The sequence below is a fragment of the Camponotus floridanus genome, unplaced genomic scaffold (genome assembly GCF_003227725.1).
Source record: "Camponotus floridanus strain SB8 unplaced genomic scaffold, Cflo_v7.5 scaffold8, whole genome shotgun sequence".
Lineage (NCBI taxonomy): Eukaryota > Metazoa > Arthropoda > Insecta > Hymenoptera > Formicidae > Camponotus > Camponotus floridanus.
This window is the reverse complement of record NW_020229849.1, coordinates 1,600,411-1,617,598: the sequence shown is the minus strand read 5'-3', so window position 1 is coordinate 1,617,598 and position 17,188 is coordinate 1,600,411. Positions and strand designations below refer to the sequence as shown.

Genomic DNA, 17,188 nt, shown 5'->3' with positions numbered 1-17,188 from the left:
AGTTCTAATTTATGAATACCCATGTATATATAAGCATGCATGCGTGCGTGTATTTACGTATATATACATCCGTGTGTACACATGTATAAAGTATATAAACTTACATGTATACGCATGTGTGTATAGATGCGCGTGTGTGTGCATCGTTACCGGTTAGCGAACGGTAGACTGCGCTTTACTGTAACGTTCCGCGGTGCAAATTTGATTAAAAATAGAATAATTTATTGATGTGTATAAAAATGTTACGATCATCGACATGAATTTCTATTATACTCATTATTATCATACTCGTGACTTTCATACGATATTCATTTTTTTATCGATTGATGTGTATCATTTTCTCTTTTTTCTTAGATGCTCTTCTTTTTTAAATTTCTCCAAACGAGAGATTTTACATTTATGATAATGTGTTAATATTTATCGAAATTTCGTTGAATTTTCTTGTTAAGATAACGATAATGAGATCTCTTTTTTTTCGGATGTCAATTGCAGAGTAGAGCGATAAAGATAATCATACATCGAATCATGTACTGAAATTTTTTATCTTCCTATTGTATGTTATTGTTAACATTGTTATTTATTCTTCGATATATATTTCTAATATCGTTATTCAATTAACTTTCATACTCGAGTGTGTTTCTACTACAGCTTTTTTAGATTAATTCTTTCTTCTCAGACACATGCAATGTTTATATATTGATTAGAAAAGAACATCGTATAAATTTTTAATTGTCTAAAAAAATTTTTTTGTTTCAGTAAAAATGTTCTTCGATAAAAAATATATATATTTATAGTTTTTCAATTGATTAAAATCTAAATATGCAGACGGAATCGTTTGTGAAATCGAAAGTTGGTAGAAAATCTAGTCAAAACATTTTAACGAGAATTTAGCGCATGTTTATACAATATGTCCATCAAGTTCTATTTATTTTTTTAAGAATCTGACTAGGAGAAATAAATTGTCGATGAATGTATAAAAGTCATCTAAAGGTGTGATGGAAGGAAATTTCCAAGAAGCTTTCAAAGAAGCTTTTAAGATTCATCAACATTTTATTAATATATTAAAAATTGTGAACAAAATTTTGTTAACCTCCTGCTATTGTTAAAAAAATAATTTTGAAATTTTAATTTCAAAAAACAATTTTGATGGACATACTATATATTGTATATCACTTAAAAAGTTATATATTTCAAAATTGAATTAAATTTCCACGAAAACGATTTATCAAGAGATCATTTTGTGCGCATGAATAATCAATTTTTTGATTAGTATACGTTGTATTTGTTATATACAAGAGAAAAAGAAAAAATTAGAATTAACGAATATAATTGTCGAAGATCTATTGTTTCTTTTTTCATTGATTTTACATTCATTTGGCGAATTCGTACTTCCATTAATGATAAGCTGGGTGAAATTAGTTAACTCTGAGCGCAGCTTACCGTATATAATGCGAGACAAATCTTTTTTACCGAACGGCGGATTCATTCTGAGATTTGGTGAAAAATCCGAAGGACTTTTTAAAAGAGTAAAAATTTTAAATGCAGAATCGATGTTCCCGAAATGCCGTTCCGTAACGATATCGATCTAAAGGGCGTATCGCAGACTGATATATATATATGACTATCGAGCGTTTGTGAGATTCTAAAACATCGCGATACGATTCTGTGCGAAACGAGAGAATGAAGAGAGAAAGAAAATTTATGTACGTATGTATGTGTGATATAGAGAGTAAAAGCGATTTTCAAGATTATAGGAGTGCAGAGAATGTTAGGGAATGATTATTCTAAATTTTGGCTTCCTTCGCAAAATCCTCCGGAGCTTCAGTTTCGCAAAAATTTCCCTTCACATTCGAGATGCTATGTAATTGATTTAATTCAAACAAACTTGTTTCTAATTGATTCTTTCATTTTTCGAAACATGGCGAAAAAACGCACAACGTCTCCTCTACTAAAATCGCTCGAAATTTTTGCGAAACTGATGATCTTTCTTTCTCCATTCCCGAATACCTATTATATTGTACTATCCATCATCTGTCTCTGCCCGGACAATGTCAAGTGCAAATCGAATGAAAAAATTCTCCTCGACAATTATATAAGTTTAACGAGCATTCGAACTCGATTCGCGAGACAAATGTAAGACGATGTATCGTATAAATCCACAGGGCCTCTTTACACTCTTATAATTTGCTAATATATCTTCTTTAATAATCAGGCAACGATTGTATGCGCGGGCTGTATGGGATATCGAATTCTATACAAGTGTAGCGGTTAATCTTCGCTCAAGATGTTGCCGTGATCAGGCTCCACGTACTCCTCAGAACCAGCGCGTTACGCACTTTTAGTATCCGTGTTGTGTGAGGAGTCTGCGCGCATGTTTCACGCCATGAAGAACAACACTGGGAAACACGAGCAATGCAAGATGAAAAAGGAAGACATAGCGACCTAGAAAAAAAAAAACATCTTGGAATTCATTATGCAATAAGGAGTGTTACAGCAATAATTTTTTTGATGATGATCGTGATTCCTAGTGATGTTTCTTATACAGCCCGAGTGTCATTCTGTACATTTTGCATCGATTTCCTACCTTGCCTGCATTTTGAAAGCACTATAAATGAATAACGAAATAAAGCAGAGGTAGAGGAGGAATTTAGGCGTTTTAGGATTTTGAATCACGAAAGCTAATAGAGCGAGAAAGGATGGGAGAGAGAAGTGCGTAGAGAGGCAAACGGAAGTAAAGACCATGTAAATACATATGCTGAAAGTAGTGAAATAACGAGAGAAATCGGACACGAGGGCTACTATCGCCTCGAGAACAAAACAAGCAATATTTAGTTATTATCATCTCGTAATAATTAAACGATAAAGCTCCAACTGTAGCGTGCACGTACGCGTGGACGCGCTCGTACATATTTAAACGCGACTATAAATTAAATGTTAATTATCCTTACACTTTGTGTATGTATGTATGTGTGTATATATATATATGTATATATATATATAATGTTTATGTATGTATGTATGTATATATATATGTATACAGTGAAATTGTTACGCATTTATTATCATTATTATTGAATAGGTAATGCTCAATTAGCATTTGTTTCTTAAAATAAAGAATAAATATATGGCTGTTGGATATTTATATGCACTATATCACTATCACATCTCCATACATTGTCGTAACCCAATATTATTTCTTGTTAATAGCCGAATATGTGAAGAAAACGAAATTATATTCGATTGTAATGATTACGAGAAAAAAAGAAACGATGGATATGACTTTGATACCACAGGATTGAAACCACAGGAGTGGAACCACAGGGCAATAGATTTCCAGTTTTTATTGTAAATTAATCTACAATCACCATATCCTGATCCGTCGCTGCTTACATTATTATTATAAATAATAAAATGCCACAGCAATGCTATTCGCGCATACATGTCGCTTATTATATCCACATATATGTATGTGCATACGTTCCATCGATTCGAATTTGTCCGATGCGAGCCCGAAATTTTCCAGAACTTCGTGCCATAAAATATTTGATTTGTTATATGATTCAAATTTTGCTAGTCCTTCGCCATAAAAATTGATACTGTTGGCAAATTGCAGTCACGCAAAACTACAATCGCCGAAAAAAAAAGGAAGGAAGCTGTCTAAATTGTTACATATAAATTTTGCACTTGATAATTGATCTCCCCTAGATGGAGATACAAGTAAGTCCTTTTTTCGATACACATATTGTGAGAGAATATAATATACACTTCTATAGTAATTAGAAAAATAATACGATTTCGCCCTGTTAATGGAAACAATTAACTATATGCGTAATGTACCACATGTGTGATTTATACGGGTATGGACATTCGAGTACGTTGTCAGTTAATCAATTCCCTGGAAACAATACGAGAAACGGGACTCACTTCACACCAGCTGTTGGAAATATATTGATTGATGCACTACTTTATACGCTATCGCATTTTCAACATTTAAAGCGTATAATGCCGTTAACAAAAATCCAATATACTTACCTTATCAAGGTACAGGACTGTCTGTTCCACTTCCACTGTTGGTCCCAGCTTCTGTCTTGGTAGCAGCCACTCGATCACCTCGTTTAGACGTTTTCGATAACGACGCTACTTCTTTTAGCAAACTGGATATCTTGAGTTGCATATTAGAAATCTTCGCTTCATATTCCTTTTCCGATGCTTTCATTTTATTGCGCAACTCGGTCTCCGAGGTGAAATTTTTCGCCTTGAGTTCGGTAATCTGCAATTATCAATGTTGATTAATTATTTTATGTGGTTCGAAAAACAGGAGCTTTTCGGGAATTCTTTACGTACTTGTCTATCTTTTGCTAATAACTGACTGTCTTTTATACTGATTTGCTTTTGAAGATGCGCTATCTTTTCTTTGAGTTGCGTAACCGCCACGACGTGATCCGAACTATTTGGATCATGCGGATCGTGCACGCCAGCCATCCGTACCACTTTCGCGGGAGTGGGACCATTCGTGTCGCCGCCCTCAGATTGCGGCGGCAGCTTTGTCACATCGACCCTATGCGGTCTCTTATTGTGGCCTTTCAATCTACAATGGAAAGTGTGAAACATAAACGAGAATTCCGTTGATGCGTAACCTGCAAAGTTTATCGAACACACATCTTGCATGGATTCGAAAAATTAATGTCCGCGCAATATAAAGGCAAGCGCAAAGTTACCTTGTGAAATTATATATTTTGATAATTACTTTTGTTCCTTGTGCTTTGCAGCTCGCTGTTGTGCCATTTTCAAATGCGCCCTTCTATCTGCATCCGATTGCTTTGTTTTTGCCAATGCTCGTTTATATGACAATGTACAGAGCCAACATAATAATTTACCATCCACCTAAAAATCAAAACATCACCATAATCGATTTAGTAACATTATGGTAGGGTAGAGATTTATTACCATGTACCAACAAGAGAGAGAGGGAGAGAGAGAGAAAGATGTCTTAGCTGTAGAAATTACACTTGATGTTTATTCGCTCTCTCTAAAAAAAGAAAAGAAATTGTGACAGGAAGTCAAATATATCAATTCAGGAAATATAACTATTATAGCAAAATTGCAAAGCTATTCTCGATTATCCAGAATAATAAAACAGATTTTAAAGTATTTGTAAAGTATGGAAAAATATATACGTAAATTTTAAATTTTACATATAAATTTCTTATAATAAAAATATTTATTATTTGAAGAATATTTAAAATAACAAAAAATTTTAAATATATATAATAATTACAAGGAAATCATATATTGCATTATACTTATAGGATGAAATTCAAGTTTATTTATGTGTATCCCTAGAAGGACAAGAGTAAGTTGTGTCAATAAATGTAAAAAGATATCTGAGAAAAAACAATATATATAATCTCGGTATTAAATCTCAATTATAATATAATTATATCACACAGCTAGAGATCATCTCTTTCTCTAGCAATAATGAGAGAAACAAGCAATATTGTTACCTTCTTATCTTCATCCTGTCTATCGAAGGCACACTTCTGCTTGCATTGTTCACATGTAACCGGTGGTCCATAGCGTTTCTCCGAGTTTGTACATCGTTGGCATTTGCTACCAATAAATGCAGCTATAGTATTGCAGTACTCGCAAGCCGATGGCTTCCCATAAGATTTTACATTTTGCTCGCACTTTTTACATATAGTGCTGGTATTGCCTTTTCTGCAAAGTTAAACAGATTAGAATAATGCACAGTTTTATTTATTCTATTTTATATTTTTTATAAATGATATGACTTACATGGTTTGTTGGAATTCTGATCTGCAATATGTACATTTCACCACAGGAAATGCTCCTCTACATTCCTATATAACAACAAATTTTCTTAAATATTATCAGAAGTATAATTGAAAATATTTGTATATGTGTGGGTTCACACATACATATATATAATATTATCATATAACATTCTCTAACAAGATAAAAAATGTTGATATCGTTACAAAAAAATCAATATATGATAAAAAATTTGTATTTTCAAAACATCATTTTCAAATTCTTCAATTTAACAAACATTTGTGTCATCGCGATGGCAATAAAATTCTAAAATAATTCATCGCGAAAAACACACTTTATTAGTGTTTCAAAAAATTTTCTTACACCATACGCGTTTTATTATTTACGTACGAAAACGCAACATGTTTACATACAAATTGAATCTTCTAAGGCTACGAAAATAACGTCTTGTTTCTAGTAAATAATTCGCAATAGATCGTTCCCTTATATCTCGCAACGCAATTTCGCCAAGTTATTTGCAAGGGAGAAATCTCTCTGACAGCCTTTCGATAAAACAGAATCGCCGTGGAAGGTACGCCGTAAAAACGACGCAGAATCGCGAGGAGCTCGCCAGATCCCGCGGAGAAATGGGCTGTGGTTCGTTCGCGTACCTTGCACAACTGCTGCCCGGGCGAGAGATCTTCGAAGGGATGCCTGGAGAAGCACCGGGAGCACGCGAAGAGCGCTTGCATGTTGTTCGCGCTCATCCTTCGGCAGCGAGTCAGCAGTCGCTGGATACGTCACTGGACAACGAGACCGAGGGAGCAGCGGTGGCGGCCGAGAAGAGACGCGATAGCTCGACGAGGCCGAGAACGGCCTCGTGCGCGGTTGTTTCGCGACAAAAAAAAAGCAACAGAAGGAAAAAAATCGACGCGCCAACGCGTAGCAACGCGAAAATTGTCCGGATAGTGACTCTATCCCTCCGAGAAACCGGTTGTTGACTTTCACGTAGCCATCTGCGACCGCCGCGACCGAGCAATATGGCTGCCGTGACAGCGTAAGTGGCCGTTCGAGGGCGCCACTCGCGGCTACGTTCGGATCGTTCGCCATCCGGCGTTCGGAAAATCATCCAATAGTAGTGCAAATTCGATTGCGCCCACGCAAATATTGGAAGAGAAATAAATGGTTTCTTTTCCATATATATAAAATTATTTGATGAAATATTCAATGTCCAATATCGATGTTTAGCTGAATAAATTGGATATTTTATTGATGAAAATATTTGTATTAATTATATATCGAAAGGAAGAAGGAATATTATTGTGCTATTGGATGTAAACGAAAAAGAGAAGGAAAAACCGTTTAATAAAAATACGTTTAATAAAAATACGTACTTATAACACAGCTGATAATTACTCTAATCGTAATTTAATTCCGCTGAGAAACCAATTGTTGATTTTCCATGTGTATTTAATACTTATGATTAATCGTGACAGCTTACCACGTCAGCAGTCCCGCGCTCGGATTGCTATATGACATGAAGTATCTAATTTATGTCATATGAGTGAATTTAGCTGAATATAATTAAATATATTTTATCGATAAAAAAATTACATTAAGGATGTTTTGTACCTATTTTCAAAATATTGAGAATTTAATGAAAATTGTACAGAATGTCCTTACATATGTTTAGAATCTTCAGTACAATTTTTAAATCGACTCACTAAAGCGTTCACAAGTTATAAGGATTTTAATTTATATCGAATTAACATGTGTTCTTATGGGAAACGTATAGCCACGTCGATTCAAATGACAAAAACACATGGAAATAATATTCAGAATTTGTTTAAAATTTGCAAAAGTTTAGATACAGAGGAAATATTTGGTCAAATAATATTATACAAGTACTAATTGGTTAAAAAGATTAAATGTAATTCAATCAAGTTAGCCATGTATCTGTCACAAGGCAAAATTCTCTGCCAACAGTTGATCATTTCCATTAAGAATGTTTGTACAATGTTTTGTACCTATTTTCAAAATATTGAGAATTTAATGAAAATTGTACAGAATGTCCTTACATATGTTTAGAATCTTCAGTATAATTTTTAAATCGATTCACAAGTTATAAGGATTTTAATTTGCACCGAATTAACATGTGTTCTTATGGGAAATGTATAACTATGTCGATTCAAATGACAAAAACACATGGAAATAATATTCAAAATTTGTTTAAAATTTGCAAAAGTTTAGATACAGAGAAAATATTTGGTCAAATAATATTATACAAGTACTAACTGGTTAAAAAGATTAAATGTAATTCAATCAAGTTAGCCATGTATCTGTTACAAGGCGAAATTCTCTGTCAAAAGTTAATCATTTCGATTAACAAAATTCGGAATATTTCAGTAAAAACGCAATAAATATTAAAAAATACATCTCTGCACTGTAGCTAAGATTAAATTGTAATATTCTACACAATTTCTTCCTCAAAATACACCAAAAGTGGATATATTCAATATTGATTTTCAGCTACTTTTTGCTGGGATTGCACATATGTATACAAAACATCCTTAATTGCTTTTAGATACCTAATTTTATATAAAGTAATATTCCTCCGCAGAAAGCAATTTCAATTTCTTCATAAATATCGTTACGTATATATTAATTAATCGTAATTAATTAATTCTTAAAGAATCTCATTCAAATAATTAGCCAGCACCGTATCTCGCGTATCGATCGGTAACGTCAACCTACCACGAGAAGAATTGCTCCCCGTTTGATAACGACGCGAAATTTACCTACGGCTGCGCGTCTTCGATAATTATCTCTTCGGTCTCACCGCGCGACGCGGCCACCGAAGCTAATGGAATCTTCACGATACGGGATCCGTTACGTGGTATTGTCGCGCCGCGCGTCCGTCCAGCGCTATCGCGGGGAGGCGACACTGGAGAGTCGCGATCGCGCGTGGTCCGTGTCTGGGAATCTGTGATTTCGCGAAGACGCTTTCAGCGAAAATGACGTCCCGTCACGAAAAGGAGCGTGCCAAGCAGATCCAGGAGAAATGTCAAAACCTGCTGACGCAGATGCTCCGCGATGAAGATAACAAGTATTGCGTTGACTGTGACGCGAAAGGTTCGTCTGACAATGGGAGAGAGTGTATTATTGCTTGTACATGTGCTTCCCTCCTATACCTTCTCAGCGTCGAGCGTTTCTCGGGAATATTAAACGCTTTGTACGCTGCGTAATTTTTATCGCGTCTCGATCTCTTTTAAAATCGATATTTACGTGTATCAACTTCGATCATAAAATGACGTAGCTCCATAAAACGACGAGGCGTTTATGGATTTTTAATTTCCACGCTGACACGCTGTCAGTGGATTGTCTAACGCGTGACGTTGTCAAGATTCCTTTCAATTTTATTTACGAATACTCCAATTTTGGAACAAAAATTCATCACACATGCATCTCTCTTGCTCTCTTTCTCTCTCTCTCTCTGTCTTTCTCTTTCCCTCTCCTATCTCCTTTTCCCTCTATCTCTTGACGGATAGTTAAGGTGATAAAAAATATACAGTCATTTTTGTGCATGGATATATATATTATCATATACTTGAAAGCAATAAAGCATAATTATTAGTCACAGATGTGTATGTATCCTGTTGTATATAATAGATCAATTAGTTGACACATTATTGATAGTTATTTTTTTTCCATTGAACTTCTAAATAGATTCTCATATTTTCTCAAGATAAGAGATAATATATTTATGATATTTTGGATGAATATATATTTTACAGGACCAAGATGGGCTAGCTGGAATTTGGGCATTTTCTTATGTATTCGTTGCGCTGGTATACACAGAAATCTTGGCGTGCATATAAGCAAAGTCAAGTCTGTTAATTTAGACACATGGACACCAGAACAAGTAGTAGTATGTAATATACATTTTAATATATACTATGTAATATATACATTATTATATATGTATTTTATATGTATATATTATATGAATCTTGTATAAAATACACGCACAATTGCTTTTATAGAGAAATTAATATCAATTTTTAATAACATGCAAATTTTAAAATTTTAATCTTTGTCTTTATATTACTTTTCATTAAATTATATATACATATATGTATAATTGTATGAAAAATACTATAAAACCAGAAATTAAAATGCTTAAAATATAAATATTAAAAATTAATTTAGATATTAATTTTTCTACAAAAACAATTTCTTATGAAAGCAATAAAAATATAATGAGTTTAGTTTGAGAACTTTAATAGCATCAATATAATGAAATAGTTTTATTTATTTTTTGTGTATTTTGTATATACACATACACATATACATATAGATAATAGATTATATTCTTCTATATACTGTATGTATAGGTTTTCCCAATATAAATTCCTTAGATAAATAAATAATATATACATATTTTACAAATAAAATTAAAAAATATTTCATCATATTGAAACTGTTTTATTCTATTTTTATCAATCTTTGTAAACTTTATACTATGTACTAATATACTAAACATTTAATATTACACTTATATATAATTTATTAGGATAAAAATCTAGGATAAACATATAACTTTCTTTAATAAATTTCTAGAGCTTACAACAAATGGGCAATTCTCGAGCCAGAGCAGTCTATGAGGCAAATCTTCCTGATAGTTTCCGAAGACCACAAACAGATTGTAGCCTCGAAAGTTTTATTCGGGCAAAATATGAACATAAAAAATATATAGCAAGAGAATGGGTGCCACCTCCTTTACCAAAAGTATGACTGTTATAACTACTTCAATATTTGCTTCTCAAAATATAATTTTAATTAAAATATAAACATTAAAGTACATGTATATAAAGAAACTTGTTTTGCAACTAAGATTTTACTTTGTGAATTGAATTTTTTTTTAGCAGTTAAATTATCTCTTGCTTACAATAAATTGTATGTATGAAAAAATATTTGTGTGCAATATTAATTTTATGTTTACAAGATTATCGTGATATGCTTGTTAAATAAGAAATATTATTAACATAGGTTAATTGGGACAAAGAGCTCGATGAAGAAGCTGAAAGACAACGCAGACGAAAAAAGGAAAGTTCTGAAGCAACCACTGTACTCCCACTTGTAAAAAAACCGGAAGTAGTGCCTCAATTGCCAAAACCTCGCAGTTCCATCAGTCCTAAACTTGGCAGAACAAAAGAAAACTCTGCAATTTTGGATCTCTTAGGTCTTGGTATGTTTTTCATCTCTTGTATAATCTGTGAGATATAAACATCTTATTTACATCAATCTAACAGATGCACCAGCAACTAACCAAATAAATGCAAATGGTTCTGGGGATGATGTATTTTCTTCCTTTTTGTCTGCCCCACCTGCTTCAACTGCTACAACTGGAAATGATATTTCTAATGAAAGTAAAACAACTGCTACTATAAGTAAAAGCGAAGAAGAAAGTTTCTTTGAACAGTCAGCGCCGCTATCTCAAGAAAAAAGCAAAATGACAAAGGACAGTATTTTAGCATTATATGGTACACCAAGTCATCAATCAGCACTTTATGGTGTTCCAGGTAATGTACATGCCATGAAATAATTTGAAAATTAATATATTAAATATTATATAAATGTTATATTGTTATGTACACATATTTCAGGGGGAATGTATCCTCAACATTCCATACCATATAAACAGCAAATATCAAATGTGGGTACATTTGGACAACAAAACTCTTTGGGTCAAATCGGTCAACTTCCTACACAAATGCCGATTACAAATCAGATGCTTGTCAATCAAAATCAAATTGTAACAAATCCTAATTCGATAGGTGCTGTAGGCGCTAATCCTTTAGGTTATATAGGGCAAATAAATCAACTAAATGGTGTACCAAATGCTGCTATTACAATGCCACCTCAAATGGTACATAAAGTTTTTGCATCTTTATATATTAATAATTATCATTGTCAATCCTTTTTTTTACATTTGAAATTTTCAACTTACTTTGATTTTGTAGATGATGCAGTTAGGACAAACTAGTATTCCTAGTAATAATGGATGGAGTGGTATGTTAACACAGAATATTCAACCAGCTCCTGGCAGCAATCCTTTCTTCAATTTAACAACACAGCAGCAACAAACTGCTGCATTTGCCACTCAAGTATGTAAATTTCAACAAATATATATTTTAAGATAGTCTGCCTTGTGTGTGTATGTGTGTATATGCTCTGTGTGTGTGTGTGTGTGTATGCGTGTGCATGTATATGCTAAATGAATATACAAATAAGTAATAAATTTTCATCTATGCATTATTATGTCATAATATTTTTATTTGTATACAATTTGTATCATTTTTTTATATCTATCATAATATTTCAGTTGCCACAACAAATGTCACAAGTGTCCCTGGGTGATATGAATTTTTCCTCTGCGACAGGCAAACCTGCCAATACTGCCGCGTTACCCGGGCAGACTCTTTCCACCAATTTGTGGCAGTAAAAAATATTGCAAATATTGTGAATTTTTGTTATCATTCAATGTTGTATACTAATGTTGACAGTCTATTATCCATCATAATAATAATTCCATGTCTTTTCGTCGGATGTTGCTTCAGATAGTAATAGAGCCGATGGAAACACAAAAATGGGAACACAAAAAAGAAAACTATTCGAATACTGTTTCATAATTTGTGAATGTGTATAGTGCTTTGAGTTGATAAATATTTTTCTTCAAAAGCCTGTGCTAGCTTTTAATGTTATTGTTGGTGAAAAAAATTGGAATAAAACGAACCTTTGACTGATTGTAAGAGGAGTTATTTAGTTAGCGACACTAAATGTGTACCTTATGGTACAAATTGTGCTGTTAAAATAAGAGCTTTTTGTAATTGCAATTAAAGTATATGCCAGGGTCCATTTTCATCAAAGTATTAATTCAAATTGGTGACGGAAAATGATATAATTTTAGCTCAGATTTCGTTGCTATTCATGCTTGACAAATGTGTTCGTGAGTTTATTCACAAAAATGTAAATCCTGCAAGGGAGAGAATGACATAGCATAAAGCATGTATTCTCATATCGGATAGCATCGAAAATTTAATTTGTTAAAATTATATCAAGCTCTGATTCAAATAGAAATATATATACATGCATATACGAGTTTTATCAGAGATGTAAAAAGACTTAGATCTTCAACGTATTTTTAAGGTACTATAATTGACACATGTGCAATATGTGTCCACATACTGTATTATTGATGAATAAATGCAAAATGACAAATACATGATATCACACATGTATTTTAGTTTAATAAAGCATAGAATATTACTATTGTGACAATGATTGAAATAGTTTTTTCTTGGTAATTAATTACTACAAAATATTTATGAATTTTTAGAAAAATTCATAAATTATATACATTAATGCTAACAATACTGCAATGTTTTAATTTATAATCATTTTAAATTACTTAAAAGGTAGATTAGAAATTGAAAAATCAAAAAATATATAATATTTCTATTCTTATAAAACCTATTTTATTATACATAATTTTGACTGATTAAAAACAACAATTATGTAATTAGAAATTTTGGTGTATAATCAAGTTAATTATTGTTAATAAATAATCGTTAAATTTCAACTGGAGAGAGAGAGAGACAACATAATTACATAGTTGCAGAGAACAAATTTTATTTATTTCCATTTATTTCTTCTCTGAAGTCGAAGTTTTAAAATTCACCGCGCAAAATTTTTTCAATCAATTTCAAACCAGCCCGCGTCTTGTTATCGAACAGTAGCGACTCACCGGAAGTCAACGGAGATTTCGCGCCATCTGCGTCGCTTTATTTATGCGCAACCTCCTTTTGCGTTAGCACGTTTATTAGAAAGCCACGTGAGAAGCGAATATGGATAAACCAGTCGTTTTGGCACGCGTTATCAAAGTCCTGGGTCGCACTGGTTCGCAAGGGCAGTGCACCCAGGTGAAAGTGGAGTTCCTGGGCGAGCAAAATCGGCAGATCATCAGGAACGTGAAGGGACCAGTACGAGAAGGCGACCTCCTAACCTTGCTCGAGTCTGAACGTGAAGCGAGAAGACTTCGATAATGCGGAACAGCAGCTTTATTCAATATTGGAAAAACGGTCGCCAGCCACTACCGGACTTCACCAGCTATGGGTTTTATATGAATCTTCTGCGGATCCTCGATCGTCGGTGAGGACACTTCTGTCACATGTCGAGAGGATATCACCGATACTATCATGCGAGATAAAATCGTACATTCTGCTCTTACAAACATTCCTAACGCAATAAGAATTCCACAATTTTTTCAATAAATCTCGGCTGGTAACCACAAATCTCTCAGTGTTGTTCTTGCGTTCTTCCTCATCACGATTGTAATTTGTAAGAACTAGCGATAAATCATATAATCAATATACATTTTATTCTTTGTTAGATAACAAGATATAAATGCATTAAGTACAAAATTATTGTGTAAATTTTTGCATTTGATATAAAACAATTGTATATTTTGGAGCAATGAGAATTATAGAAAGATATATGTGCAGCAAATTTGATATTTCAGAAAGTAGGAAACTATGAAATAAAATTATATATATTTCAAGTAATTTTTACTCTATTCTGAAATGCAAAAAAATATCCTACTTTTTATGTTATTAAAAATTTCTTATGTTTTCTTTTCTTTTTCATTTTAATGTTAAACATTTAAAAGACAAAAATATTAGAAAATATAATAATATATTTAAGATACAATGCATATGCGTGTAAATCTTATAAAAATTAAGTGACTCATATTTATATACACATGTCCATATTGCTAAAATACAGCATTACATTACAATAATCATATATCGTAAATTATACAATTTGGGATAAACTAGAAATAATAATATTTCCAAATTTACGAGAACTGTTATATTCTTCTTCGTTTCGGAGGAGGTGTGTCACGTGGACTCGAAGAAGCTTTAGAAGAACTGTCCACACTTTGTCTAGTTGGTCTCTTTGGAATTCGTTTCAAAAGTTCGCGACCAGATTCGGAATCCTTGCGTTCCTTTTTCCCATTTGATGCTTAAAAGAAATATAATGGCAATTTGTGAGAGATTCATTAATTAAAATAGGCCACTAAATAATTGACATTAAAATATCATTTACCACTTTCTTCTGAATCATCTTTGCCTTTTGAGCGACTCTTTGAAGATTTATGTTCTTTCCTTGTGTCTTTCATATCCCTAAACTTATCTTTCTTGAGCTCTATATCTTTTACATATTTCTTCATTTCTTCCTTCTTTTTTTCCATATCTTTGCTTCCTTTAAAATCACGCAATACACTGTCTTTCTTTAAACTTTCCTTATCCTTTTCTTTTTTAATCTCTTTGTATTTATCTCTTTGATCCTTCAGTTTTATTTCTAATTCTTCTTTTTTTCGAGGCTTTCCTATAAATTCTGTCTCTGGTAAAGAAAAATCCATCTCTTGACTAGGAAAAGGTAAATCTTCCATGTCATCCTATTAAAAAATTTAATTTATATATATAATATATAATATTACATGTGTAATATTATATGACTTGGAAAAAAATTAGAATTCTTTCTTCTAGTGATAAATATTTATATACATACTTTTTTATCAAAATTTTTTTTATAAATCCAGATTTTTTAATCATTGAAAAAAATAAATTCTAAACGTCTTTATTTAGTTTTATTTCTATACGTTATTGCTTACCAAAGCCATAAGATCGTACATAGATTCCAAATGATCCCAAATCATCTTCAACGGCACATCCTTGTGAATGGCAGCACGAAATTTCTCCCATATGCACACCATGTGAAAATATTTATTAATACCTTGAGAACAATTAATTAAATTGCAATTAAGCATATACTAATAATAGTAAATATAACCTTAAATAGCTGCGCCGGCTTTTGTGTCTTACCGACTGGTTTGTGTCCATTCATGGAGAAAAAAAGCTGAATCTCATTCTCCACGTTCCAATCTATCTCCTCAAACAAAGATTCCGATTTTTCTTTTACGGCCATTTTATATATAAGCCTGAATACTATAAACTTGAATGAAGCAACTCTAGTCTGAATATCAATTACTTGCGATCACTATCACAATCACTCTGTCATTCGATTGAATGATCAATTCACGTATCGCTCTTTCCTTTCTGGATTTCCGTCTTCTTCTGGGAAATAAAGTACCAGATCGATTTATTTATCACATTCTTATGATGCTTATATTGACATGCGTGCGTTGAAAAAAATACGATAGATTGTTCGGAAAATTTAGGTTTATTTACAGTGACGATATGCAAACAGAGGGAGCTTCCCAGCAAAGAGGAGTGAGCGCAGTGTCACGCCAGAGAGAAGATTGAGAGATGTCATGCCCTGCTTTAGATCTCTGAAAGCGATACTCCCTCTATGAACATTGAAAACATGGACAACTACAATGTAATTTGCAATTAACAATTACATTTTTTTTTTTAAACAACTATGTGTTTTCTTTACACCAATTGATTCCTCTCATTATTTTGTACATAAAAGTATTAAGGTAAGATAATCGAAAAATGAATATTTTACTAGATATTTTATGGTTTATGCAAAATTAAGAAATTATTTCAAGCCTCATAACTTGAAAAGTACTCAATGAAGAAATACTTTATTATAGTGTTTTGGAAAGCTCTCGAGATAAGCTACATGAATATGTAATAAAAAATAGAGCGTTCCATTTAAGAAATTGACGGTGATCTTTACGTGACTTTCAAATGACTCTCCCATGTCAAATCATTGCACTATCTGATGGCCCCCTTCAAGCCATACAACTTTTGTTTGAAACATTTCTTTCTAAAGTGCATAGTGCATTTATAAAATATTCAACCAGTCCAGGACTTTTGGGACACTCTGTATATGCATAAAATACAAATTTCGTAAGATCAAAAATTAAAATAATGAAAAATCGTGATATGACTATTGTTTAATTAATAATTAATTTATACTTGCTTTTTAGAAAACTTTAATCAAAAGATTTGTTAATTATAATAATTTTAACGAATTATGTTGCAATATTAGTCACGATCGAGTTGGAAAAAGAATTTGATAATATACGAAGCGTTTCGCACACTACTACTTTATTATTCGAGTGTGTCGTGCGAATGATGACAAAGCTATGACATATATAGCTCGCTTGCTATACGTCATCAAACATGATATTATTGATAATTCTCTGCCAAAATATTTTACATACTACATATACACGCGGAATTTTAAATTATAGAGATATATTTTATTTTAAATTAATTATTAAACCGAAGAATTATTTTCCAAAGTCAAATTTTATAATATTTAATTTTGCATTTTAAAAGATTGACTTAGAGCAAACTAAATAAATAACTAAATAAATAAA

At 32.4% G+C, this 17,188-nt stretch overlaps 4 protein-coding genes across 6 annotated transcripts; 2 read left to right on the top strand and 2 right to left on the bottom strand.

Moving 5' to 3' along the window:
* Positions 1 to 1,209: 1,209 nt before the first annotated feature.
* LOC105258189 (protein FAM76A) lies at positions 1,210 to 6,804 on the bottom strand. 3 transcript variants are annotated; one of them, XM_011269304.3, is made up of 7 exons: positions 6,444 to 6,804; positions 5,797 to 5,861; positions 5,505 to 5,718; positions 4,748 to 4,884; positions 4,345 to 4,588; positions 4,033 to 4,270; positions 1,210 to 2,442 (listed from the first exon to the last, which is right to left on the bottom strand). In XM_011269304.3, exons 1-6 carry the CDS (start codon positions 6,537 to 6,539, stop codon positions 4,037 to 4,039), a joined length of 990 nt encoding a protein of 329 aa, XP_011267606.1. In that variant the 5' UTR covers positions 6,540 to 6,804; the 3' UTR covers positions 1,210 to 2,442; positions 4,033 to 4,036. The 3 variants fall into 3 exon arrangements, with proteins under 3 accessions (XP_011267606.1, XP_011267605.1, XP_011267604.1); XM_011269303.3 differs by lacking the exon at positions 1,210 to 2,442 and adding an exon at positions 3,143 to 3,895; XM_011269302.3 differs by lacking the exon at positions 1,210 to 2,442 and adding an exon at positions 3,144 to 3,934.
* Positions 6,805 to 8,614: 1,810 nt separating this feature from the next.
* Positions 8,615 to 13,055, top strand: LOC105258188 (stromal membrane-associated protein 1). Its single transcript, XM_011269301.3, has 8 exons — positions 8,615 to 8,904; positions 9,567 to 9,700; positions 10,393 to 10,560; positions 10,822 to 11,020; positions 11,085 to 11,354; positions 11,439 to 11,701; positions 11,796 to 11,939; positions 12,158 to 13,055. The coding sequence occupies exons 1-8, from the start codon at positions 8,787 to 8,789 to the stop codon at positions 12,275 to 12,277; spliced, it is 1,416 nt and encodes a 471-aa protein (XP_011267603.1). The 5' UTR covers positions 8,615 to 8,786; the 3' UTR covers positions 12,278 to 13,055.
* Positions 13,056 to 13,611: 556 nt separating this feature from the next.
* Positions 13,612 to 14,127, top strand: LOC105258187 (40S ribosomal protein S28). The gene has a single exon (XM_011269300.3). The coding sequence runs from the start codon at positions 13,680 to 13,682 to the stop codon at positions 13,875 to 13,877; it is 198 nt and encodes a 65-aa protein (XP_011267602.1). The 5' UTR covers positions 13,612 to 13,679; the 3' UTR covers positions 13,878 to 14,127.
* A 426-nt stretch (positions 14,128 to 14,553) lies between these two features.
* LOC105258186 (MRG/MORF4L-binding protein) lies at positions 14,554 to 16,128 on the bottom strand. The gene is made up of 4 exons (XM_011269298.3): positions 15,720 to 16,128; positions 15,509 to 15,630; positions 14,941 to 15,292; positions 14,554 to 14,856 (listed from the first exon to the last, which is right to left on the bottom strand). The coding sequence occupies exons 1-4, from the start codon at positions 15,820 to 15,822 to the stop codon at positions 14,702 to 14,704; spliced, it is 732 nt and encodes a 243-aa protein (XP_011267600.1). The 5' UTR covers positions 15,823 to 16,128; the 3' UTR covers positions 14,554 to 14,701.
* Positions 16,129 to 17,188: the final 1,060 nt, after the last annotated feature.

What these genes read in the sequence shown, in the direction of transcription:
- LOC105258189 (XM_011269304.3), bottom strand. Translation starts at nt 6,539, where the DNA reads ATGAGCGCGAACAACATGCAAGCGCTCTTCGCGTGCTCCCGGTGCTTC. An exon ending in GCAAAGCACAAGGAACAAAA is followed by an intron (nt 4,589 to 4,747) that starts GTAATTATCAAA and finishes TTTCCATTGTAG; the next exon opens with ATTGAAAGGCCACAATAAGA. An exon ending in TATTAGCAAAAGATAGACAA is followed by an intron (nt 4,271 to 4,344) that starts GTACGTAAAGAA and finishes TGATAATTGCAG; the next exon opens with ATTACCGAACTCAAGGCGAA.
- LOC105258188 (XM_011269301.3), top strand. Translation starts at nt 8,787, where the DNA reads ATGACGTCCCGTCACGAAAAGGAGCGTGCCAAGCAGATCCAGGAGAAA. An exon ending in TTTGGATCTCTTAGGTCTTG is followed by an intron (nt 11,021 to 11,084) that starts GTATGTTTTTCA and finishes TCAATCTAACAG; the next exon opens with ATGCACCAGCAACTAACCAA. An exon ending in CTGCTGCATTTGCCACTCAA is followed by an intron (nt 11,940 to 12,157) that starts GTATGTAAATTT and finishes ATAATATTTCAG; the next exon opens with TTGCCACAACAAATGTCACA.
- LOC105258187 (XM_011269300.3), top strand. Translation starts at nt 13,680, where the DNA reads ATGGATAAACCAGTCGTTTTGGCACGCGTTATCAAAGTCCTGGGTCGC.
- LOC105258186 (XM_011269298.3), bottom strand. Translation starts at nt 15,822, where the DNA reads ATGGCCGTAAAAGAAAAATCGGAATCTTTGTTTGAGGAGATAGATTGG. An exon ending in GAATGGACACAAACCAGTCG is followed by an intron (nt 15,631 to 15,719) that starts GTAAGACACAAA and finishes ATTGTTCTCAAG; the next exon opens with GTATTAATAAATATTTTCAC. An exon ending in AGATGATTCAGAAGAAAGTG is followed by an intron (nt 14,857 to 14,940) that starts GTAAATGATATT and finishes ATTTCTTTTAAG; the next exon opens with CATCAAATGGGAAAAAGGAA.